Source organism: Rhinatrema bivittatum, chromosome 1 (genome assembly GCF_901001135.1).
Source record: "Rhinatrema bivittatum chromosome 1, aRhiBiv1.1, whole genome shotgun sequence".
NCBI classification, from domain to species: Eukaryota; Metazoa; Chordata; class Amphibia; order Gymnophiona; family Rhinatrematidae; genus Rhinatrema; species Rhinatrema bivittatum.
This window is the reverse complement of record NC_042615.1, coordinates 349,763,970-349,780,770: the sequence shown is the minus strand read 5'-3', so window position 1 is coordinate 349,780,770 and position 16,801 is coordinate 349,763,970. Positions and strand designations below refer to the sequence as shown.

The window sequence follows — 16,801 nt, the reverse complement described above, 5'->3', positions numbered from 1 at the left end:
ATGTACCAGAAACCTCACATACTGGGTACATGTGAGAGACATGAAACACAGAACTTCAGAGGCAGGGCTGGAGGCAGCAGATGAGAAGGACTTTCTGCAGAAAAGACCAAAAGATTTTACTTTTTTCTCTCTCTCTCCAGTATCTAGCACTAGATTCCACTAATTTGCATCTGAAACCCTTTTGCCCGTAGTACTACCATGTAGCACTTGGGTTGACTCACTGAATGGTTGCCTTCACATAGGCTGCGCATCAAGCGATTAGGGTGGAACGGGACACTGCTGCATCAATTCTGACTGATTTTCTCCTATCCAACTGGACTAAGGGACAAGATTCAAATTCCACATTACTGACCCTTGCAAGATCTTCACCCAATAAGAAAAAGTAATACAGTCACAAAAAGTAAGTTTCATTAAGACAGCCAACAATTGATTCTGGATTATCTTGAAATCTTTACCTTTACTGTGGCTAAAAACCGGTCCAAAAGACTGATAGCCAGGGCAAGCGTTTCTGGATAAAGATGGAACTGGGTCTTCAGTTTGGCTAGCCATTGAATTACTTCATCCCGCTGAGCTGGAGAGATAGCTGCATCCTACATGGTGAGGAACGGCAAAACAAGACAGAGCAACTCAGAGAGAGACGAGACTGGACAAAAAGTGCAGTTCTTGTACTTCTAGACTCTCACTTAGAAAATGGATCCTCGTCTCATTTACATTTGCCAGTGAACTGCTGTACAAAAGACATGGATACAATGCCCTGTCCTCAGAGAGTTACCAACCGAAGCTAAGCCTAGGATGGTTTAACAGAGTGGATGGAAAGGATAAGGAACCTGAAAATGTAAGACTCCAGGTTTACAGTTCTATACTTCAACAATCTCATTAGACCTGCCGGACCTCAGGGCCACCCTTTCATAGGCAAAGAGAGCTCTGGAACACACACAGGCCACTGACAACCCTGGTTCTAATCCCATAAAATCTCTCCTACTCAAATGATGTATCTTGAAGCAATATTTAACAAAGCTAGCTCAAAAGTTGGGGATGCATGATCGCTCCCTCACAGGTATTCAGCAACAATATAAATCACAATTTGCAATTATTTAGCTTAGGAATGGGCAACACTGGTTGAGGTTTCAGGCTAACTACAATGAATAGACACGACAGAGATCTGCATGCACATCCTCCATTGTATGAAAATCTATTTCATGCATATTCATTATTTATTTATAAAATTCTTATGTACCGACGTTCAGACTGGCCATCACAACGGTTTCCAAACATAAAATGCAAATAAAAGAACAAATAAAAATAAACAGGTAATATGCAATTGCTCCTTAAAAAGTTAAACAAATAAAACACAATAAAATGCATTCATAATAAAACAATGTAAAATAATGTAAAGTACATAATATTTAAGTACTGTTATGTCTCTCACTCTCAGTTGTAAAAAAAACCAAAACAAAAAACAAACAAACAAAAACCCGGAAAACCATAAACCAAATCGATTTGTGGCACTTGTGTACCAGAGTTGCCTACTCCCAATATAGCACCTTGCACCAAAAAGAGGATCCCAACAAAACTTTCAAATGCTACCTCAGGGGATGACAGTGCCAAGTGCTGCCACATGGAGGACCAGAGCTCAAGTCCTGGGTCAGGTCCTCTGCTCTCTGGGCTAGCTGGAGCTGCTGCAGAGGCGGAGGGATGGAATCTTAGTCATTGCACAAAGGCGACACCTACTGGTGGGCCTTAGCATGCACGCATATCTTGTTCCAGAGGGAGCTGCAGTTTGTGGGCCCTTGGCCAAAGCCAGTAACTGCAATGGCTGGGTCCTAGGTGGGTTATAAGAAGAGAGGAAATGCTCAAGACACCATTTTTCAATAGAAGCTAGTTCTGACTGAGCTGGAAGCCCAAAGAAGCATGAGGAATCTGTGGTGTCAAAACCATTATCCCCCCTCCTACACGCACCCCCCCCCCCCCCCACTGCTACTCCCCTCAGAAACATACACATGGTGATACCAAGTTCTGTCCAAAGGGAGGAAAAAACTGCACAATGATCTCGCTTAACACCTGAATAATGCAACTGAGTAAACAGAAGGCCAAGGGTCACACAGTACAAGTGGGAGAGGACATGAACTTCCAAATCACAGGCTCTCTCCAGACTTGTACTTTATTGCTGCAGTCAGAAGATCATTCCAGCTGATTATAGTGAACTTAAAAAAAAAATTGTAAAAAACAAACCAACCACAATTGCATTAAGGGGCTGGTCCTGTAGTTCAATGCTAGAGCTGCATGCTGGCGTGCCGAGAATCGAGCCAGCTAGGAAACCTGTGGAGGCAGCACTCAGTTCCTGGGGGAAGTGGGGAGGGGCCCACACGGCTAATGGGAGCTGCAGTTTGTGGTCCCTGGATGAGCGTTCTCACTGTGATGGCTGAGCTACGTTTGTCAGGGGGGAGGGGCACACAAAACGGAGGGAAATCCCAGGCTCAGGGTGCCTTCCCAACAGAGACAGAAGTCCAAAAGGAGGATGAGAAAACTACCAGGCCAAACAAACAAAAATCATATTTGAAGAATTGCTTTGAAGTATCATTGCCACATCTCAACACTTTTTTTTTTTTTTTTTTTTTTGAAACCTAGCTGTTATGGTCACAGGCAGGTCTCTCTTTCTGCAGTGTCTCGGCAGGAAAAAAAAATCCCAAACTCTACAACACAAAAAGAATTCCTTACCTTCACTACTGTAAATAGGCTGCTTTCCCTAAAAGAAAACTCCACGACGACACCTCAGATCTGATTAATGCAAAACATTATGTAATCAGAGGTTTTCTTTTAAATTCTCCTTGGCCTGATGTAAGCTGTATAAACAGAAGACAAAACATGGTCCTGAAACAGGGCCCTGCTGCTGGTGCACACAGACAAGGAGCAACCAAACAAATAGTGCAAAAGTGTTATTTAACCCCTTCCTAAGCTGGGAGGCCCAATTCTAACTGGAGCCAAGGAGACACACAAAGAGCAGCCCGCTGACGCTTTTCAGAGTCTCGTCCCTTTCTCCTCACACTATCACATTTCCAAGCTTCAAATACCCAGCGTACTCAGTTCATTAGATCCCGTCAAAGACACCATGACTGTTTCCTTCTTGCATGAGACCGGCTTACTTTACTGAAACAGCAGCAGTGAGAGGAGAGTGGGGGCAGGACAGGCCTCCCCCTCTCCTGCAGGCCAAACTCACCGTTTCTGCCCCCATGAACGGGCAACCCGGAGTGTGCAGGGGAACCACACTGCTCTGCTGGTCGCAGAATCTAAAACTCCTCACGCTTCCTGACCTACACTAGCTGGGGGCAATTCCAGCATTTCTACTTCACAGTCAAAGTCCACGATGCAAACAGCGAGAGCAGGAGCACATGGCGCCCTGCTGTGTGGGCTGCCTGGCCCTCTCTCCTCCAGGTCTGGTGTGAGTTTAAGCTGGAAAGATGGATGGCCAAGCATTCCCTCCGTCATCTGATGGCCCTTCACAGAGGGCTGAAGACTCTCATTGCTTTCTTCATAGCTTTACTTTGCTTTTGTTGCAGTAGATCACTTCTCTGCCTTAAAACCTTGCTCCTGGGTCCCTTGGCCCAAGTTTCTATGCAGTCTCCTGAAAGACGGCTCAGTGGGGCGTGTGCATGTAGGACTTTATAAACCAGAGGACAATTATAAGAAAAGCTCTTCATGGAAAGGTTTGGCTGCACTTTTACCCTGCCTTTGCTTTCTGTTTTCAAGATCAGTCTGCAATCATGCTTACATGACCTCTGTGTACCAGTTGCCTATTGCTTCCTCACCTTAATGTACAGGTCCCCTTTTCCATGGATCATATTTTTCAATAACATAAATAATTCTTTTTCCTGCTGCCTCTTTGACGGACGGACTTCCCAGGTTTCGACATTCTTAAGAGAAGGACTGTTTGAGCTGGGGCTCCCTTTTGACAAACAAATGTTGCTATCCTGACCTAAGTTCGGAGTGTTAGAAAGTGCAGAGCTAAACCATCAGTGCCAGGAGGAGAAGGAACAGTGATTACCCTATCTACACTTTCAGTACAGTGAGTCAAAAAAAACAGGACTGGCTTGCTCCAAGTCTCAGAGTCATTTGGACAAGGGGATCTGAACTCAGGAACAGTCCTGGTTGCATTTCATGACTTTTGCAACAGAAAACGTCTCTTCTCTCACTCAGATCACCCTAGGATTACACAGGAATCCAAAACCATGGGCAGCACACAGGTCCCTCTCTCATTCAGTATCACCTACTGAACTGTACAGCTTGTACTAAGCTTCCAGTTGCTCTGCTAATCATGTAAAACAGGTAGACATTCTCTGTCAAACCCAGCAGCATTTTCCTCCGTCGGCACACAAACATGCAACGCTTCGTGCAACTTATTCTGATTGCCTCGCCTTTCAGCAGCAGATGGGAAACTGTCGAGTTAGTACTTATCCAGGAGAGTGAAGATGCAAATCAAAGCAGGAACCCAGAGGTAGTCTGCCAAATTCCACTCAAGAAATGCTGACACCAAGATTACCAAGACTAGCAAACAAAAGGTAAAGCCATGCCAAGGTGTTTCTCAACCGAAGCTTGCTGTGCATACACAATGCCCAGGAACACGTGGAGGGTTCATGAGCAAGGAGCAGAAGACGTGGCCGGGCTTGGTCAGATCAATGGTGTGCACTGAGCCCAGCATCCTGTCTCAGACAGTGGCTAATCCGGATCGTTAGGAAGTACCCAGAGAGCCATTCCAAAGAAGTGGGAATGGCAAGCCCCATGTTTACTTAGCTAATAGTTATTAATGGATCTATCTGCCAGAAATTTGCCTAAACCTGTTTTAAATCCAGCCACACCACTAGTCTTGCAAACATCCTCTGAAGACAAATTCTGCAGCTGGAGTGCACACAAGCTGAAAAAATGCTCTCAAAGTTGTTCTAAATTTGCTTCCCCTTGTCCTATTTGAAAGGGGAAAAACCACTCCTTATAAAACCGTACTCCTCAGCACGCCTGATTATCAGATGCCCTCTCAGTCATTTCCTTCATAAGGGTGCCCCCTTTATCATTTCCGTTCCCGTCTGGAGGGGCAATACACAATGACCAGAAAGAGGCAGGACTGTTTTCAAAGCCACTTATGCAGGTGAAATAGCGATTTCTCAGCATAAATTTGGCCTTCTGGAATAGGGCTGAACGTGCGCATGTTCCTGCGCGGACACATTCTGCGGGGATTGTGTTTCCAGCTCTAGGCTGCTCTTTTCCATGAAAGAACTCCCCATGCAAAAAGCTGCTGCAAACCGTACCCTGCGACTGCAGCAAGTTTTCAAGGTTAAGAGTACACATGCAATTTCTCTTTAAAAACTGGGGCATAGATTGCAGCTTAAAAGGATCCACAGAGTCTAAAAGTTGTGCCCCCATCCCCTCCCCCCCCTCAAAAAAGCTTACAGAGATGCAAAACAAGGGACATTTTTTACACATTTTTCCCCTCTCTTGCCATCTACCTTGTAATCAAATGGCCTAAATATCTTTCTGGTGCTCCGAACTCTAGCCATAGCCAGAAGCAGGTGGTAGTTCAGTTGCTTAGGGAACAGCCACTACTATTACTGGCATCAGTAGCATGGGATCTAATGTTTGGGTAATTGCCAGGTTCTTGTAGCCTGGATTGGCTACTGTTGGAAACAGGATGCTGGGCTTGATGGACCCTCGGTCTGACCCAGTATGGCAATTTCGTAAGTTCTTCTGCAGTAAACCTGCCACCTCTTTCAAACATACCTAGAAAGGGTTCTAAGTGGGCTTTTTGGGGGGTCATCACGAGTGACTTTGCATTCGTTTTCCCTTTCTGGTACATGCCAAAGAGATCATGGAAGAGGAAGAGCACTCCTTCACGGTGTGCTTTACTGTACAGTATCAAGTCCCCTGGGAGGTGATGGAATCTCCGATCACTGAGGGAACGGCCAAGTCCGAGGGGGAGGGCTGTGTTAAAAAAATATATATATTTATATGCAAGAATAGAAACACTGGGCCGGCTTGATGGCTTACTGGCAGTGCTTTGTACTGTCATGCTGCAGATATGACTTCAGTTCCCACCTCAATGCTTCCAATGCCATGGAATTAGCGCTCACAATCCCTGGAAGGGGGGAGTCTCATGATCGGATTTAGGAGCCATGACTGTGGGGGAGCGCCAGCTGCAAGGACTGGGAAGAGATGTAAAAAGGGAGTGGGGGGGGGAATTCTCAGGTACTTGTGAATGAAGGACTCACGGTGCCAGATGCCAGCCTTGGTTCTTACTGAACTGGAAGCACAAAGGAGAAGAAGAAATTGGTCGGGTCAAATGAAAAAAAAACAAAAAACTCCAAAAAATAGAAACGTAGACAGTTTGCAGATCTGCATTATCCACTGGCTTTCAGGGTTGAACAATTCTTTGTTTTTGAATACCCAAACAGGGAGGCCCAGAAAACATTATGCAATATGCCAGCGTCCTGTCAGCTGGGGCAGCTATCACAGTGGGCCTGCTTAGTGACAGGGGAAAGGGAAAGGAGTGCCAACGCTTGGGGGGGGGATGGGGGGGGACCAATGCCAACGGCTAGCTGGCAACCAAAAGCAGATACTGGGAAACAGGAGGAGCCTGCCACAGATCCCAAGCCGGTAGCCAGGCAAGAAATAGAAGCCTTGGGTCCTCAAACAGCAAGGGAACCCAGGTTTTCAGAGAAAGAAAATGGAACGAAAGGGCTCAGCCCCAGGCAGGAGGCCGAGCGGTCTCCAGGATCCACAGCAGATATTTCTTCACTATTGAGACAAACTTCTATTTTACAGTACTGGCCAGTTAGGCTTCAGGAAGCTTGCACTGTCTCCCTCCTTTCACTCTGTATGCAGTAGAAAAGCTTTCTGAGTAGTCATTCAACTGGAAATCAATATTTATTTAGTTATTTTATATACCGTCGTTCTGTTTACAACATAACAGACATATAATGGCATGGCTTACACAATGACTTAACACAATCACATAACACACATACCATGCATGGGCATGAACACAGACGTAATGTCAGCAATTGAGATACAGGTCTACGGGATGTTCTAGTGTTTTAGCTATAGGAAATGTGAGGCAAAGAAGCTGAAACATGTCTTGGGGTTCCTTCAGCAAAATTGGTAAACAAAAAAACATAAGGGAATGTGAACACAGACCAAAACCAGAGACTTAATCTTCATCTAGTGCCAGGGTCCCCTCACTTGACAAGAGGCGCCATCACTCTTCCTGCTGCCATGACTCGCAGGCCATAGTTTGGGGACCCCCTGATCTCTTGCTGTAGCTGGAATTATTTACAGTTTGCCACTTGAAGAAACCTTGGTTTTGTTAGGAAATAAAGACAGGGGACAGGACGAGGGATGGTGCTGGGCACTGGCAGGCAATGGTGACACCTGGTAGCCAGATTTAGGGCCCAGGACTGCAGAGTTCTTGAAGGAGCCCCGATGTGAGGCCTGTGGCCGAGAGTGGTGGCTGGGACGGCTGGGCTAAGAATACAGGCAGGACAGAAAATACGGCGGAAAAGATTCCCGGGGAGTTGTCAATGAAGGCTCATAGGTATCGGATCCCAGTCCCCGAGTTCCGACTGAGCTGGAAAGCCCAAAAGAAAGAGAAGGGAAACTGCCAGGCCCCACCAAAGAAGAGAAAGGGGATGCGACTAAGTCATGAAAAGAAATCAGGAGACCAGAGGCAGCTTCTTTCCCACAGCGGATTCAAAGGGGGAAACCGGATCAACAGGAGTGCGTAGGAAGAGATGTCTTCTTGGAGCAGGATTGACCATTACTACACAGCATCTGAGAGCATTAGGATATAAAAGAACTAGCTGAGCCTTGCCCCCTGAAGTGCCAAAAAACCCTTAGGACCATGGCTGGAGCTACAAATACATACAGAGGGTTATTTTCAACAGTCTGCAGAGGGCTAAACTCATTAAGCCCATTTTCAAAATTAGCGGGGGTGTGCAGCACCCAGGAGTCACACACACACAAAAAGCAAAAGCAAGTCAGCTTGTAAAATGGTTCCCCTCCCCCCCCCATACCGCATCGCCTCTTTCTAGTGCGCAGAAATGTACGCACAGCGCCATATCTGCGTGTACTTTTATATGCTCAACCCTCAGGGCAATTTTCATAAGCTTGTTTATACATGTAAACCCTTTTGAAAAAAATCGGGTCCATTGAGAACAGGCGACACTGTCATGGCGGCATTCAATTAGAAGCACGCCAATATTCACAGCACACAAAAAATGTAGTGTGTTATAGCACTAAGGGAGCATCGGGGGGGGGAGGTCACGACACTGAAGGCAAAGCTCGAAGAACCACATCAGCACAACTCAATGGGGCTGTATTCTCTGCCACTCTGTACCAGAGCTTGGACGTCTCACCCGGCTACTGGTGCCTGAATGCAGACTGCAGGCAGTCTAGCAGTTTCCTATTTCCTCTTTGAAAAGAATTCTGAAAGTTTCAGCTAAGGAAATGATCTTTGAGATTTAACCAGACAGATCCTGTCTGACTGACCAAGCCCACGTTTCCTGAATACAAAGAGGAGATAGAAGCTTGAAAACTAAAGCCCACAGTCGTACGCCCCTGAAAAGTCCACCCTAATTCCTACGACTTCCCAGAAAATATCTAAAAGCAACTGCAATATTCACAAAGCTATAATATGGAGCAAGAAAATTACAGAGAGTGAGATGAGGTTCTGTGCAAATGTGTTTCTAGACATTACAAAAAAAAAAAAAAAAAAAGAGAGAGCGAGCATGTGTCATTTTAGACAGAAAAATGAATGTAAAATCAGGGGTGGAAAATTCCCAGGTGACCAGCTTGCTCAAGTGGCTAAAAACTGTTTCTTGGTTCCAGCCCATACCCCACAGAAGGCACTGCAGCCAGCCAAGCTGGAAGAAAAAAATAAATAATAAAAAGCACAGCAAAAAAAAAAAAGAATAATAATAATAATTCCCGCAAAAACATCAAAACAAAGAAAAGCCAGCATGAAGTTCCATGAAGAGCTAATGGAGTCTATTTTCCAGGACACATTCACATACATTAACAAAAAAAAAAAAAGTCACCACACACCCTGTCATGATCCCCTTGAACCTGACATGTACTGAAAAGTTGATACAACTTGGATTGGAAACACAAACTTTATTACAGCATGCACACACACGATGGTCTCATAAGCCTTCTGCTCAAAAAGTAGGCTTAAAAACAATAGATAAAAGATCACAATTAAAAAATAAATCTGAAATGTAGACAAGAGGTACAAAATTAAGTAAAAACAAGAAAAAAAAAGTTACAAGGAAAATATATGCCATGATTCCAAAAAAAAAAAACCAAACCCTCACAACTTTGACTGGTGCCCAAACTTTCAAAAAGATTTTGTTTCACAGTTTTAGAGAAGACTATTTAAGGCATCAATGAACCTAGCCCAGCACTCATCTGTCCCACCCCATCCCAAGTCAGCCATTCCTCATTCGTGCCTGGGAACCTCATGATGCTGGATCACTGCTCCTCTATTGCCATGCTCTGTGGTGTGATCACACATAAGAATTTTATTAAGATTCAAATACAGCACTTGCTGCCAATTGCTGGAGTTGCAGTTTCCCAGCCAAGCCTAGAAGCCAGCCTCAGATTTCTTTTGAGTCAATTTCTCCAAGTGGGTTTGTTTTGCACATATATCATGGCAGAAACTCAAACCGAATTATATTGGGTATGATTGCAATCTCACCTTTGCTGCTGGTGCCAGAGAAAGCTTCCTTCTGGCGCTCAGAAGGTGTAAAGGATATGTGCAGGCAACGTATCTAGGTATGCCTGGAAGTTCTTTTTAATCAGGTCAATGGCCAGGGTTGACAACCACCCATAAATTCAGAGACAGCCCATAAAAAATGGTGAGAAATGGACCGGGCCATAAATGTTCTTTCTATATAAATCTTACTGCATGTCTCTTCCAGTTCCTGTTGCTGTCAGCTGTGAGAGGGTGAGCCAAAAGTGACAGATAGTCAAGCTGTGGCCTGTATTTTTCATCATTAAAAAGACTCGCTCCCTGGGACATAATCCCTGGACCCCAAGCAGCCAACTGATGGCCCTCCAAGTCTGTGATATATTTAGGGCTTCTGACTTGAGAGTTTATAAAATTGTAAATTTAAAGTGTTTATTTTCCAGCTAATTAGGCGTTCTTTGGGGGTACCAAAAATCAATGTTTGTTAGAGATGTGCTTCGGGTTTTGCTATCATGTCAGGCTTCGTTTTGGGGCTCCCCCTGCGGGAATTTCGTTTTTCCCCCACAGTTCGTGGGGTTTTTTTTTTCAGGGGCCCCGATTTTTGGGTTAGTGCGCACTAACTGACACATTAGCGTGCACTAACCCGAAAAATGAATTTTTCCAAATTTTCGGAAAAAATTCATTCATTTTTCGGTTCTCCCGATCCATACCGAATTAGGCAATTTCGTGCTACAGAGCACAGGAGCCACAGCGAGTAAGCTACCAAAGACAGAGGGAGGAGAAGCCTGGAGCCATCACCAGTAAGGTGAATGCTAGTGCAGTGGAGGGTGATTCTTGGTGGGGACAAGAAGAAAGAGACATGCTAGGCAAGGAATGGGGGTAGAGATGGATATGCTGCTGAGTGGGAGAATCTACTTAATATTGTTTTACTGTCCTGGCTTCTGTCCACCAAAATAAATTCAGATATTTACCCCAAAAAGAGTCTTTTTTTTTTCCTCACTGATTTTCTCCTGTTTTTCTTCTTGTTGTAAAAAACCCTGATATATTCCCAAGAAAAATAAAAAAAACAATACAAACAAAAAAATGAAGGTCCCTATACATATATTTGTGCAGCTAAGGCCTTGTTTGCATGGAAAAGGCACAAAAACAAAGCGGAGGATTCTGGGTAGGCAAAGGAGGGGTGAGAAAGTACTGGGGGAAGTGGTGCTTTTCCAGTTTTTCTCTAACAAACATCCATTTCTTTTTTTTTTTTGCATCAGGGTGGTTTATTGGGGTTTATCGACTAAAATCAGAAGCCCTAGTTATTATAAAAATCATTTTCAAGGGTCTCTTAATTCAATATGAAGTAACTAAGGGAATGTTATTAGATCAGGCTTTAAATATTTACTTATGAAAAATGTCACTGGAAATTTGCATGTCATCTTGGTAATGGTTTTTTTTCCCCTTCTAACGTCTAAACTACATTACTAGCTAGTGCCTAAGATGCAGCAGCCTTCAGCTCCAAATGTTTTGATCAAATCACAAAAGATAATTTAACTGGATTTAAAATTGGAAGCTATGAATAATGCACAATCGTGCTCTGCCGTCACTTTAATAAATGTGCATTTTCTTCCATAAATGATTGAGGAATGCAAAACAAGTAGGGAAAGCATGCAAAGGCAAGGCTTGCAGGAATGCTTTCCCAGCATTCAGCTGTAACAGGAGTGTGCTAGTGAATGTGGGGGGAGGGGCATGGAGTGGGTGTATCTGGGGGAGAGAGTGTTTGGTATGTCTTTTTGGGTTAATAGGGGATTTTGTGGGAGGGAGAGGTTTGTGGAGGGACTGTATTAGTAGGTAGCGGATGTGATGGTGAGGGAGTGTGTGGGGAAGGGATGAATGGAGAACCTGCATCACTATCTTCTGTCTCTTGGGGGCTGGAGGAGTGGAGGGAGGGTGTGCATGTGAGTTTAGGAAGGTGTACGGAGGGACGGTTTGGGTGGGGAGTATGTGTACTTTCGAAGTGGCCTTCTTGTGCCATCCTTTGCCAGTTGCTTCAGTTAGTTTCCCCTGTGTCGTGTCTGTCACTGCCGTTCTTGCTCTGTCCCAAAGCTTTGGAAGGGTTACGCTGGTCAGCATTCTAACAGCTTTCCACTGAAAATAAGGATTTATGAAGGCTTGGATCTCTGAAAATACTGAGCCGATGTTTCTGGTTTTCAAACTTGTCCGAAGTTTTTGGTTTTTTTTTTTGCCACATGGCAAACGAAGAATTTCCATCCCTTTCCAGAGCTTAATTTTGTCTCCAGATGGATGGCTTGAGAGACAGTGATGCCCTTACTATAAGTTCTACTGTTCTGTATGCTGGGAAGCATTAGCGAGAATGCGTCTTGTTCAGCACATTTCTTGTATTATATAAAAGGCTGTAAGTAAGAATCATTGTCGGTACATATGCTTTCTATGAGTTAGAAATCCTGCCAGTGGTACCAAAACAATTGAGACTGTTTCTACATCTTTTTTGCCACATTTTCTTGGTCTCTTGATCTCTCTCTTTCCATATGTAGCACAGAATAGTTGCTTGGTAGTGACACTTTACCATTTTTTTTTTTGGCTGGTTGTGAACCATCTTGCTGTCCTGTGCTGCCGTTATCAATCTCTGATCTTCAGGTTGAAGTTCATCTCTTTAGCAATTCTTGTGGCAAGACTGGGCCCAAAATACCCCGAACAGTAGTTCCTTCTTTCTCCCAGGTCAGTCGGAACTGCTGGGGTCCCGGTACCACGAATCTTCATTACCAACTCCCTGGGGATTTCCCCCCTATTTTAAAAGGCCGTCCCTCCCACTGTTCCCTAGAATGGTCATTGCAGTGACAGTCCTGGGCTCTAACTCCAGACATCAGGCATTGCCTTTAATGACCTTGACTCTGCCCTCCGCTTCCCTCTAAGGACCTCTGCAGTATCTCCAGCCAACCCAGGGTGCGGGAGGCCCGATCTGGAAACTGAACCGGGAATCCTACGCATGGCAGTGCACAGCACTGTCGCTGGGCCACCCCCTCCCCCGTGTCAGGGGGTGGCCCCTCCCCCTGACACTATTACATTAATCACAACATAAAGGCAACGTTAGAAACCAAAAGGCCTACATGTGATTGCCGAAATAAAGCTTTCCATTTCTTGCTGTGTTTGTGCTCGTTTGTTTTTTCTCGTTTGCTAGTCCAACTCTTTGGAGATTTTTCTCTTGTTTTTGCAAATTCTGTTGCTTCCCTTCTACATGTGCCTCTAGGTTCTCACTTATGTCTTCTATTCCTCAAAAAGTGTGTCAGTTTGATGATGGAAAGTTTGCGGCCATTTGCTTTCCTATTTTAATACCTACTAAGCATCTGAATTTGTGGATGGCATGAAGTGTACCTAGAGGCCAGGCCTACTACAGCAGATCAGTATATGTAAGCTCTAGTGTGGTAAAGCTAATGAACTAAACGCCACTTCTGCCATAACAATCTTTTGCTTCTTGGTTCCTGACCCCTCGGACAAAGATACTATGACAGGCAGCTGGTATTTCCCAGAATGGTAGTCTTTAATAACCCTGTAGATGATGCCATTTTAGTATTCACTTTTAAAAATGTTATAGAAAAGTTTTGGCACTTTTGCACAGTGGTAGATTACAAAAATAGGAACACTATTACATTAATCACAACATAAAGGCAACGTTAGAAACCAAAAGGGATAAAGAGACTTTTCACACTCAAAAATTCAATTGGCCTGTCTGACTGACTTTTGCACGCACGGATGAGGAGAGCACAAACATACAACGCCATCAGAAGGGAACCCCTATAAGGAAAACTAGCAGATGCAGGAAGGGTCTGATCCCTGGTCTAGCTAGGCAAAGCCTTTCACTTAGCTGAAGACAATAAGCTGTCCTGAATTCTGATCTATTTTTTTACTTTATTGACTATGCCAAGGCACCTGATAGAGTAAACCTTAGCAAACTGGTAGAAATAATGTGTAGATCTGATACACTGACACATGAAATCAGATCAATCACGAATTTGTACTGGAATGAAACAGCTAAAAGTCAGAATATACAAATAATGGGGAAATACAAGGAGAAAGACAGACAAGAAGGGATACTCTACCCACTTTTATTCAATGTATACATGAATTTATAATCTCAAAAGCTCTGAAAGAACAGGGAAGGCAGAAACAATGGCAGAAAATGCATGCACATCTGATATGCCATTAGTACAATACTAGCAGCGTCTAAGAAGAAAGCCTTCCAAGAAACGATATACGAGATGGTGAGTAACCTGTAAAAGGTCCAAGGAAAGCAAAAGTGCTTGCCTGTATCAGGTGTCTTCTGTGAACAGGGTAATCAGTCCCACAAATAGGTGACTCTAAACGTTCTCCCAGAGAATTCTGGAATAGATTTACCAGGCTAGCACAGAAATTCCCATGCACAAGCTGCCCTGCGGAGCCCTCTCAATTTTATTTAAAAATGCAAAGAACACCATCGTTAAGGGAAGAGGACGGGAATATAGAGGCAGTTATCCTGCTGTGCTCCGAGAACACCCTTTATAGGTAACCAACATTGCTTTCTCCGAGGATAATCAGGATGAGTCAGCCACACAAGTGAGAATCCCTAGCTAAGGATTGTCCTCTAACATAAAAGCGGAGAAGACGACGACGCCAAAGGGTGGGGTGACAATCTTGTGGAAGATCACCTCAAAACAGAAAAATGGGCCCTAGGGGTGGATGGAGGTATTCTAGCCCTCAAGAGACACCTGGGAGGACAGACTGACCAAACCTACTGTCGCATCAGGAATCGCTGTCTAAACAGTAATAAGATATAAAGCTGAACTCCATGTCACAGCCTTTCGAATCTCCTCAATGGGGTTGATTTTAGATGAGCCACCTGAAGCTTCCATAGCTCTAACATGTCCTTCAAAAGTCAGACCTGCCTTGGCAAAACAAAAAGATGCAATCTACTTCCAATTAGAAATTTACTCCAGGAGGAATTCTGTGCAAATAAAAATGAAAATTCTTCAAGAAAAGTTTAAAAATTCTGCACATACATTCTCTAAATTCTGCACATTTGTCAAAATACAACAAAAACACAGGCTCACACATACACCCTAGGACCTGGGCATGGGCCTCTTGCTCAGCCCCCAGCGGGATGAGGTCCCCTGGTGGCCACAGTGGGGGTGGGATGAGATGAGGTAAACAGGGACAGAAGCAGAGGTCAAAGGAAGATGCATAGTTCCATTTGTTCTACCCATGGGTCGACAACCTATGATTTGTGTGCCACGGCACTAGACTGACTTCCGCCGCTACTGAAGGGCACTGGACAGCTGAGCAGACAATGACCGCTGCTGCTACTGAATCAGAGAGCTAGCTCCAAGCCTCGTCTGCAGCAGGAGTTGCACTTAAACCAAACATCTCCTGCTGCTGTGGGGCGGGTCTCATATTTGGTTAAACGCAACCTCTGCAGTGGAAGTCAGAATCCCCTCAGCAGTCCAGTGCCATGGTACGCATGCCAAAGGCTGCAGACCTCTGGCCCAGAACAAATGGAAATATGAATCCCCTTGATCTCTGCCCGTCCCTGTTCATCTGCTCTCCCCCTCATGCCTCCACCCCCACCCTGCTCCGGCCTAGAAACAATGAAAATATGAATCCTCCTTTGATTTCTGCTATTGTCTGTGTTTACCTCCTCTCCCCAACCACCATTTATTCCCCTTCTCCTTTTGAGAACTGTCATCTCCAGAGATCTGTAGCCTGCCTCTACCCCTCCCCCGTAGTGCTTTCATACCTCCAAGGGAGGTACTCCTTACTCACTTATTGTATGGTCCTGGCCTAGTCTTCAGGCGCTGCCTCCACGTGCACAATTCTCACCCGTGCTGCCTCCACATGCTTCCAGGGTTCATGCCCTTCCTCTTCCGGCAGGTGAACCATTATTTGCTGTGATAGCGTTGAGCGCGGCACTGTGGCCTAAATTCTGCGAGGCGAGAGGGGAAATCTGTAGGAAGGGAGAATTCTGCACAAATTCTGCATTCCGCAGTAGGGCAGAATTCCCCCACGACTAGAAATTGCTTGACTACAGCAATCCCAAATCTATCGATTTAAAAGATAAGGTGGAACTTCTATGAGCGTAGTCCACTCCAGATAGAAAGCTACAGCTCTCCAGCAATCTAAACTATGCAGGGCTCTCTCACCTCTGTGAGCATGTGGCCTGGGAAAAAATGTTGGCAGGAAGATTGATTGGTTATGGTAGAACTATCACCACCTTAGGCAGGAATTTAGGAAACACAAGTAACATCAATCCATTATGATAAAAAAAAAAACCCTTAGTATAAGGAAGGGGACTTACTGCTTCTGTTTCTCCTCCTCTCTCTAGACTAATGGGCTGTTTCCCATCTCTTGGCCCCGTTGAGAGTCGAGGAAGGCGACCTGCTGTTCCCACTACCCCTGGCTCCAATGACAGCACCGGCCTGAGGCCATGCCCCCCCCCCCCGATGTCATATTCATTGAGGTGTCAAGAGCAGGTGAGCGACACCAGAGACGCTGCATGCCTGTGGTGCGTGCACAACAAGTGCAGATAAGGCAGGGGATTCTGAAATTTCAAGAACTGTGAGTTGCACTATTCCAGTAATTACCGGTCAGGGTAGATATGGTGATCTTACAAGTGTCAAACACTATATGCCTCATCAACCATCTTCTTTGATTAACATGGCACCTTCTGTTAAACCTTATATGTGCCTGTTTTTGTTGATGTTAAGATCATGCTGATTAATATTCAAGCTATTAAGAAAGAATTTCAGATATATTTTGATTTCATTCAAATGGAACAGCCAGATTTGTTTTTGTATCACTGAGAGCTGGTTACTTGCCTCGGATGCTACCATCCTTAATGAAATTTGTCCAACCAATTATGCTTGTTTTTCTCAACCTAGAAAAAAGGGGAGATGAGGGGGTTTGTTGATCATATTTAAGGAAAGCTGGAATCCCAAATTTGAGAATATAAGCAGGAATTCACCATACGAAACGTTGGTCCTTTATACCACTGATTTTTCCATTTGTCTTACACATTGTTCTCCGAAATTATTACAGGCTAAT

At 44.6% G+C, this 16,801-nt stretch overlaps 1 protein-coding gene across 2 annotated transcripts in view; it reads right to left on the bottom strand.

The window, feature by feature from the left end:
- CCNI (cyclin I) overlaps positions 1 to 16,801 on the bottom strand; it is a 63,032-nt gene that overhangs the window by 12,646 nt on the left and 33,585 nt on the right. For both annotated transcript variants that reach the window (XM_029599815.1, XM_029599807.1), the window contains exon 3: positions 456 to 590. In XM_029599815.1, the coding sequence (XP_029455675.1) occupies positions 456 to 590 (135 nt within the window). The remainder of the gene's footprint in view (positions 1 to 455; positions 591 to 16,801) is intronic.